The sequence below is a fragment of the Cucumis melo genome, chromosome 10 (genome assembly GCF_025177605.1).
Source record: "Cucumis melo cultivar AY chromosome 10, USDA_Cmelo_AY_1.0, whole genome shotgun sequence".
Classification (NCBI taxonomy): Eukaryota; Viridiplantae; Streptophyta; class Magnoliopsida; order Cucurbitales; family Cucurbitaceae; genus Cucumis; species Cucumis melo.
In genome coordinates this window covers 474,949-484,715 of record NC_066866.1, presented here as the reverse complement: position 1 = coordinate 484,715, position 9,767 = coordinate 474,949, and the positions used below count along the sequence as shown (strand labels likewise).

Here is a 9,767-nt window from a genome sequence, read left to right as displayed (position 1 = left end):
TACTTTCAAAATTCGAATTTCAAATTACTTATATAGATGGGAAAAAAAGTCTATACAAAACAAGGAGGGAGAAAGAGAAGAGCATAAGTGAAAAGGGAAATTTGAGACCACTCTTTTGATGTTCTCAACAAGAAGAAAAGTGAAAGGGAACAATTGGAAATGGAGGATGGAATATTTGTCTGTTAATAAAGTTGTTCTCTCTTGTCATGCAACCATCTCCACCTGCCAAAAAAAAAAAGAAAAAAACACTTCTTTACTTACAAAAATCTGATCTAAATTAATTTAGCTTTGAAAATAGAGAATCTAATTCCTCAACTTCCTAAATTACTTTGAATAATATTGAAGGGGAATTAGATAATATCAAAGAATGTAATTCCATTCTTTCCTATCATATCAATCTACGTACAACAATATCGAGTTGAAAATAACATACCAGTAGTAGTCCCATCTTGGTCGAACTTTGGTCATCTGATTATGACCATAAGGGTAGTCAGTCTCAGCCCTCTTTGTGTTGCGGAAGGCGCAACAACCAACGCAGTAGACACCGATGAGTAGGATGACGACAACGACGTTGAGAACGGAGAGCTTATGCCAGTCTCTTCGAACGTTCTCAAGGACACCTGCTTTACAGGAGTCACACTCGTAGCACAACAAGGTAGGGGCATTGTTCCATCGATAGCAATCCGGATCCTGAGACACCATGGCTCCTGCTGCCATCATGTCGTAGTTGCATGCCGTTGGAGGCTTGCAACAACCTGACTGCATGCACACATAAATTGCAATTTATTGCATGAGAAACACTGGTGCTCAAATAAGTTTTTAGGTGGTTTTATAAGTATTTTGTTTCTGGAAAAAAAAAAAAAAAAAAAAAAGGAAACTGAAATGTTTTTTAGGTGTTTCATGGAAAAGCACCTGTAGAGTGTTTTATGCTTTCTACTTGAGGGTGAAACAAACACCTCAGTAGGTTTTTTAAAATGTAAAACCAAATATTGAAATAGTAATGTGTTAGTATATATTCTTTTTGAAGTCATTCCTATTGCTCGTAAAACTTGTTTATTATTTCAATTAATTAGCAGAACCAAAATAGTGATCATAACCTTTATTTTACAATTACTTGTTATACTGATCACCAAGCAGATGGTATCCTTTTCAAATAAATAAAAAAATGTTTGGGTAAAAAAAAGTCTTTGAACCTTCAAAATAAGTTTTAAAAGATACTAGTTTTGAAGGGAAATAATTAAAAAAGACTTAAAAGTGGTTTTAAACTATTTAAAAGTTTTACAAATATCCTTATAAATAGCTCCAAAATTTTCCACCAATTTTCTTACTCTCCAAAATTTTAAAACAATACACATAAAATTATACAAAATTTTGTCTTTAAAACATACTAAAATAATAACTAATTAAATAAAAAAAATGTATTTAACTGGAGATTTTTTATAATTTAACCTAAATAAATAAAAATAGGAAAGTAAGTAATTAATTAGTGATCTAAATAAAATCATAAAATAGAAAGGCACAACTTTTAAAAATGGATGATAATTGTTTTAAAAGGTGTGTATGTTGGCATGCCACTTTACTTTTTAGTGAAAATTGATACAATCTTTAGCCAATTTAAACTACTTTTTTTTTTCTTTTTGTAAAATGAATTAATGCTCATAAAAATATGCAGAAGAATCATCAAGACTCAAGAACAAAATTAAGTTTAATTAATGAGCATATTATTATTAATTACCTGAATTGGGGACATATCTCTTTGAAGATAATCAAGAGGAGTCCAAGAAGCAAGTTGAGCACAAGTCTTAGAACCCAAAAGACAACTCCTAATGGTTAGCCAATACCTTGGATCCTTAATTCTCTTCCTCAACCAAGGTGAGTATTGTTCCAAATGATACTCTCTATACACCCTCCCACCCGGTGCCTCCACTCCTCCCCCCGCTGCCGTCACTATAAACCCAAATATCGTCAATCCCATAAGCGTAGCTATTAGAAACAACATCACCACTAAGTAAACCCATAGCGCCCATGCAACGTTAAAACAAGCACCAATGAACCCAGCTAGAGACACAACCAACACCACAAACCCCACCACCAGCAGCGGCGTCTGTAGGAAGCTCTCGCACGTCGTGCTGCTTCTCGCCATCCATAGCCCTCCCCCGATGATGGGGATTGAGGCTATCAGTGTGAAGAGGTTTAAGAACCCGATCAACGTGTTGCTAAATCTATACATGTCTAGCTAATTAACGTACCGATGAAAAGAAGCTGTGGTTGGTTGGTTTTAATTTAGATCAGAAGAAGAACCATGATGTGATGCAGTTTTAGTTGGGAGATCATCGATCGGAGGTTTAGAAATTTTTTGGGGTTTTGCTTTTGTGCCAATTTGGTTGTTGGGTATTATTGTTTATATATATATATATTTAAAGTGATTTTGGTCTGAAGCTTTCGAGAAGTACTTTATATCTTTGCATGTGATAAAGGACTGAACTCATCTACTACTACTTCTTAGTTCTTACACACTAAGGAATCCTTTTCTTGGGTTATTTAAAACTAACAATATTTATGCTTTAAATTAATTAATTAATAGTATTTGAGGAAATTTTCTTAGCAGGGACAATTTCTTTTCTTTTTTTATGCTCTTCTTTTATTGTAAAGTGTGTAATATAATTATCTCTACCAAGTGATCCAATAAGAATTCACCACGTCACAAATATATATATATATATATATATATATATATATATATTTACTATGTAAATAAACTTGCAATTAATTGTGAGAATAATTTCTTTTGGTCTAAAAAAATAGTTTTTGGACAATAGTCATCCCAAGAATATAGGCTCTCTCCTCCTTGCTTTTATGTGAGAAGTTTTAATTCTTCAAGAAAGAATGTGAAAAGGATTATTATTCTCCTTTGAACAGAGAAAAATAATACAAAAAGTGGGCAAGAAAGATTGTGATTTTTTAGACATATGGACTAAATTTTAATTATTTCAAAACTCGTTTTAAATGGGTCAAACACAATAGAGAATAATCTCTCAAATTTCATACGTTTTAATAATTAAGTCTGAAGAAGAATTAAGAAAAGTACATAAAGTTATTTTATTTTTCTAAAAATGTGTAATTTGAGTTTTGTTCGATTTTAATTATTTTAATTTCAATAATCTTAAATTGAGTTCCTTAAAGTTAATTTTAATATAATTGTGTAAATACTTTTTTTTCTAATTTTATATAAAAGATGTTCGTAAAAACTATTTTTGTTGAGAAATATCTTCTTTTTTAAAAAAATATATTGTATGAAGGTTTTTTTTAAAAAAAAAATTGTTTTATATATATATATATATAGAAGTAGGTTTTGTTAAAAGAATACAAAAAGTGCTTTTTGGTGCCAATTTTTGGTGCCTTTTTTTTTTTATAGCAATTGGGCGCCGTTTGGCTTCTTGAAGAAGCGTAATCCCAAGTGAGAATTAGTTTATTCCTGAGTGGAATAGAATATTAATTATATACATGATTTTGGGCTCTTTTTATCTTTTTTCTACCATTGGTTTAGTGGCTTTGTGTGATTCACTTTGCCACTCCACTATCCATTGGTTTTATTTCTTTGATAATACCAATAATTAAGCAATGCAATGATGGCTTTTTTTGGATGCTTCCATTCAAATTCCATGCTTTTCATATTATCTTATGATTTGTGGACACATTTTTCTAAATTTGATTGTCTCTGCCCTAATTTCAAAAGAGATTTCATTAAGATCGCATTATTTAAGATTATCATTTTCTAATCTTTTTGGTTAATTAATTATACTTTTCATCGAGTTAAGTTTTAAAATAATTCGTAAAATCTCCTTTTTTCTTTTTCTTTTTTTTCCTTTTTTGCTTCTATAGTATAGTCGTGTTTAGTAGGATCCTTTTGAGGGTTTTTTCTAACCGCTTGATCGTAAGGAGGGGTTTAGGGTTTAGAACTTGAAAGAAGATCAAAAATTTGTTCTGTTCTATTTAAAAAGACTATTTATTTATGTAATGTACAAACACGTAGTAAAACTATGTTGCGTATCAATCATATTTTAATTCCCAAATATTCGTGTTTATTTCTAGATATTTTAAATGTCTCAGAGAATGGACCCAAGGCTTTTTCTTCCAGCTTTTGCTCTGCAGCTATTATATATTATATTGGGTAGTGGAATTGTACAGTGGGAGCTTCATTTCCACTGAACCCACCAACAACCTGTTTAGAAATTTCCCACAACTTTGCAAAGTGGAGACAGTGGAGTCTAATTTTGAGTTGGCCAGACCCCTTCAACAATAACCCAACAGATTGGAGCCTACAAATGAATCAAAAGATTTCATTTCCCTCCATTGTTTTCTCTCTCTCTTTTTTCTGCTATGGAAGCAGCTCAACTAAACATATCCCATTTTCAAAGTGTTTAATATGACATATCAACATTTTGTAGACATTCAACCAATCCTATGAAGTAATCAAGATCATGGCATATTAAAGCTCTGAAAGTGAGACTTTGTTATTCCCAAACAAATTAAATGACGTTACCTTATTTGATACAATTGTCTGCCGAATAGCAATACATCTGTTGAGTGAAACGTCTTCATAAGGCATATTAGAATGTAAAGAATGGAGAGCTAATAAGATAAGAATGGTAATGTTCAAATCAAGAATAATGGCACTCGAGGTGAATGCTGCTTCTCACAATCCGGTCTTGTTCCGAGATTGTCTGTACATAAACTTTTTCTATTCTTCTTTTGCTGTAAATATGATTGTGATAGTCTTCAACGTGGGAGGGGTTTATCCTCCAAGAATGATCGGAAAAGAATGAATGCTTCACGAGGACGGTGAAGCGGAACCTCATGACCCGCTCCGGCCACGGTAACGAATGTCAGACCTTTGTAGATTTGGCTCCACCCACCTACCTATATTCCCATAAAATTAGCTTGTAAGACTTATGCAGAACCATTCATTATAGTGACAATTCAGAGCAAAGAGTCATCCCACCAAGAGACAGGAACTATGTAAAATACACAAAGAATAAAGTAAGATGATAATAATTGTTGGTGTCATGATTAAGTTAGGTCGCAAATCCTAGAATAACATCTTCTTTTGGCTAAAGGTAAAGAAAAGAAAGATTAAAAAAATGGAGAGGGGGAGGTGTCACTAATTATGAAGACCCTGATTGATAAATACTCAGGTTCTTGAATGTTTTCTTACAAACTCATTACCATCATCTCATTTTTCCTAACTAAACATTTGACTTATTCGTCAAATTCCAAAATAAGAACAAATTTTAAAGCAACTTTTTTTGTTTTCTAAACTTGAATTTGGATTTTGAAATTTTCTAAAAAGTGGATAATAAAAGAATGAATAATTGCCGAAACTTTTTTAAACAATTAAATGGTTATAAAGTGGGACCTAAGTAATTAATAAACAAAATAAAGGCATACAATGCAGTATAGAGTGAAGCTAAGTTTTAGTAAACTACCCTCATAATAGAAAGCAATGAAGTTCAGTCTACAAATCAAGTAGCTTCATGTTCTTAGAACTAACCTTCCCATGGTCATACCAAGGGTACCAGTTGCTTATAGTAGGGAGCTTTAAAGCATCAATAGAATATCGTGTTGCTGTCACGGGAACCACTGAATCGGTGTCTCCGCTGAAGAGGGAAAATTCATGAGAATTGGCAGAATGAAAGAATAATAACAAAATTCCTGACAACTATGTTTTGAATAGAAGAATGAAAATAAAGGATTTAACAAATTGCAGTTAATGACACTGCTCTTTTATTAAGTTTTAACGCAATGGGAATGAACCATCAGAGAAGAACTTCTAGTTTTTGTCTTCTATCCAATATTTTGATTTCAATGCATCTTTTAAGCAAAATCTGAACAATTGCATCAGGCAGGGTTCCTGCCTGCTTCAGATGCCTCACATCAAACAGGATGTTATAATATACAACTTTTGGGTACTTAAACAATGAATAATTATTTTTCTGTAAAACTCCGTCACTTCTACCCCATTGAAAGCTATTTTATTGCCCCATGAAAATTTATTTCAATAATGTACTTCTTTTGCAGAACGTTCGTGTTTTTCCCTTTATATAGAAAACAAACTTCATTTAGTTGGATTCTTTTGGTAATAGCGCACACTGCACCGTATTTTTCTATACCTACAGTATTTTTTATGATTATTGGCTCTTCTTTTATAGTTTAGTTTTGTCTACACGGCCCTACCCAGAAGAAGAAGAAGTTATGCTTGCATTTTGATGTTCATAGCCTCCAAGCGAATGATATAAAGAGTTGATGAATAATGAGCAAAACAAGGCTTGAAGAACCAACAGTAAACTTCAAAGTGTATATAATTCCAACCCTTTCCGAATTTTAGGAAAGCCCAGCAATGGCGAGTACACTTAAGAATTTCACAAACAGATGACAACATAGATGATAAAGCAAGAGAGGATTGTAAAATCTAGATAGCCAATGATATGATAACATCCCGCAATATCACTTTTCAGTGTCATTAAATTGATTTCGACCACTATTATTGCAAATATTAACGAGATGGGCAACAGTTCACAGCTTAAATGTGTATGTAGCATGGCTACAGGCTTAAAAAACCCGTCCAGAGGAGAAGCAAGCATACCGTAGTCAAGATGTTGAGAGGAAAGGTGGTCTCCTAATATTTTCTAAAAAATAACCATCAACTCAACAACTCATAGAATTTGAATTCTATTTCTAACATAACAAAATTGTCTAATTGAGGCATAATAATGGTATATTGAGGCATGCAGTGTGAAGCAGCCAACTTCCCATCATTCCAACTGCCCAATACCAAAAATTCTTTCCGATTCACTACTTATAATGAAGCAAAGCTTCATACTGCCTAAGAAAAAATGGGCTGTCTTCTCGTGGGGGGGAGGGAAAGTAAATATAAATACACAGCACCGAATCAATAGAATTTGCAGAGAGCTCTTCTGATGCCAGCAATATCCAACAATATAAGGCAATGGGAATTAAAAAATGTACTACCTGAATACCCAAATTCTGATACCAGAACCAATTAGTTCTTGATATATTGGAAGCATAGAGAGCAGAGAATCGGCCCAGTAGTTTCCCACAAGATCACTATAAACACAAGGATGAGAAGGTTGAGCAAGTGCCCAAATAAATAAAAGAGTGACCCCTTAAATATGACATAAAAAGCTAACCTGCATGTACTCCATGGGTAGGTTATCCCAGTAACATTAGCATGGAATGCCTTCTGAACATCTGGGTGGTTGAAGTACGCTACAGAGTACCTCTCAGTGCAGGGATCATAGGCTCTGGACATCCATGGCTGGATAGAAAGCAAAAGATCAATATCAACAAAACTCCCTCGACAGTTTAAAAGGCCAAATCAGATCTAGATTTTTGCAAAATCCGACAGAATGCATATGCACGTGCTTGAAATTCGCATAAGCAGTGTGAAGCTGTTTGGCACTTCAGTTAGTAATGAGATGGTGATCAATAAAAATACAAGACTACCCCCTCTTTACACGATATATTTATAGGCCATGTTAGGTCAACTCAGCCCCTTACTTCTACAAGTAGAAGGAACCATCTCTCTTTTACTAGTTTTTAATTCAGATTGATCACCATCATCAAGCCATAGATGAATATCATCTGGCAAATTCGTTGACAGAAATGAGAAAAATATATCATGTTTATATAGAAGAACGAATGTCCTTACATAATGGCCCCTTAGGTTATGCCTCAATGATGCGGTACTATTGCATGGACGAGTGTAAATGCTATATGGATCAATATTTCCTTGTTCAAACTCTGCAACTGTAAGAGCTTTCTTGCATTCTGCTGATGGGTGCTGAGAGGATCCAAAATCACAAGCTTTTCGTAACAATCTATAGGTAGAATCAGATATCAGACCGTGAGTCCACCAGTACTCAAATGTGCCAACATAATCATGGTAGTCATCAGTAACAGCATTCCCCACCTAAAAAAGAGAATCAAGTCAGGAAGATATATAAAGCCATTGAGCAATACTATCATGCATCAACCACAATGTTGTAGACTATAATTCATTACCATAAATCCCTTGAAATTTATGACTGGATTCTGAATTCCTTTATTTCTTTCATAAATTAACTGTGATAGCTGAGGAACATAGTGGCCTGAAACAGAAGATAGATTTTACACCGTGATATCAAGTTTTTAATAGACATTAGTTCTTGCAAGTAGAAAATGCAGAAAAACTCCAAACCTGCATAACTCTCTCCAGCAATGTAGAAATCTCTGTGCTTGTACTGAGGAAACCTTTCAAACCAATTCACTAGAAATTTATGTGCATCCTCAGCTGAAAGTGAACAACAACAAAACACCAAATAATTGTTACATTTCAACTTTCATAGTTTAATATTACTTGTTTCGTAATCTGTAATGCAACCAGACCATGTTAATCCATACAGTAGAACCATCATGTTGAGACATTCACAATGAGCAAATACCTGTTTTCTGGTCACCTGCAGTGTACAAATCCGAAGTAGTATTGGAGTAAGAAAACCCAACACCAGCTGGGGATTCGAGGAACAGCAAATTTGCCACTGCAATGGATAAAAAGAGATAACATTAGTTGCTTGCATACAAATAGATTATAAAAGCTAAACGACCAAACAGACATACACTTGTTCCAAGCATATGGATTCAAGTAAAGAGTCCTCCCATCGGGCTTAATGTGAAAAGGTCCAATTTCTTCGGCTGCTCCATAGGCAACAGAAGAGCAACCAGGGCCACCATTCAACCACAATACAAGAGGTCTTGAATTAGGTACACGGCTAGTTGGTGTCTCGGTCAACCAATAAAACAATGCCCTCCCAGCTTGCTTATCTACAGTTACATAGCCAGAATATTGCGCAAAATCCACATTCTTTGGTTGTCCTGGCAATTGGGTAATCCTATCTCTTTCTTGCTCGGCATTATAAGATCCATAGGAGATAGCCACGAAAGAGAGAAGCAAAAATAGATGGAAAAACAAATGACTCATCGTCATAAGTGAAAGAAATGCAAGTTTTTTCGCTTGAGGAATTGGGATCTTGAGATTGATCGTGGAAAAAACAACTCAAGAACTCAGATCCCAGAATAGCTTATCCCTCTGGGTTGTCAAAGAATTGATCCTAGAAAGTAGAGAAGACACCAATAGAGACAGTCCAATGGCAAATTGTTGAAATTCGTGCAGATATTTCATTAAATCATTGTCAGCATTGGTCTGAAAGTCACTTGTTGTACGTAAGGTTATGAACAGTATAAAACGAGCAAGGCAAGTTGATAGAGCAAAGATAGCACATGGGGTTGGCTTAAATTAAAAACTTTGAAGCTTCAACACCGATAAAATTTACTACCATATTCAATTCCAACAAACACCCAGAAAAGAAAAAGGAATTTAAAAGTTGCTCTCCAACTTTTTTCAAATTTTGCTTTGAAAGATGCAATCGGTGAGATCTCCAAGTACATGGGAAAATAGTAAATGGTTGTATCTATTACTGTGGAATGGGGGGGGGAAACCGAAAAGAATGTAAAAAATCAAAAGGGGAAAAGAACAAGAGTACTTGGGTGAGCAGATGACTCCGGCAGTGAATCGTGTAATGTACTAGCTGTGCTACAGCAATGGTGGATGGGTGGTCCATCTAAAAAGTGGCTCCAAAGAAGAAGGACTCGGCGGGACGGGTGGAAATTTTACTGATAAATCCACTTTCTCCCATTTTACTTTTTAGTTC

At 34.4% G+C, this 9,767-nt stretch overlaps 2 protein-coding genes across 2 annotated transcripts; both read right to left on the bottom strand.

Moving 5' to 3' along the window:
- Positions 1 to 2,548, bottom strand: LOC103489478 (tetraspanin-6). Its single transcript, XM_008448679.3, has 3 exons — positions 1,736 to 2,548; positions 434 to 759; positions 1 to 222 (listed from the first exon to the last, which is right to left on the bottom strand). The coding sequence occupies exons 1-3, from the start codon at positions 2,228 to 2,230 to the stop codon at positions 183 to 185; spliced, it is 861 nt and encodes a 286-aa protein (XP_008446901.1). The 5' UTR covers positions 2,231 to 2,548; the 3' UTR covers positions 1 to 182.
- A 1,939-nt stretch (positions 2,549 to 4,487) lies between these two features.
- On the bottom strand, positions 4,488 to 9,767 carry LOC103489479 (serine carboxypeptidase-like 27). Its single transcript, XM_008448680.3, has 9 exons — positions 8,677 to 9,767; positions 8,502 to 8,597; positions 8,258 to 8,350; positions 8,083 to 8,168; positions 7,730 to 7,990; positions 7,209 to 7,336; positions 7,030 to 7,125; positions 5,552 to 5,657; positions 4,488 to 4,920 (listed from the first exon to the last, which is right to left on the bottom strand). Exons 1-9 carry the CDS (start codon positions 9,041 to 9,043, stop codon positions 4,780 to 4,782), a joined length of 1,374 nt encoding a protein of 457 aa, XP_008446902.2. The 5' UTR covers positions 9,044 to 9,767; the 3' UTR covers positions 4,488 to 4,779.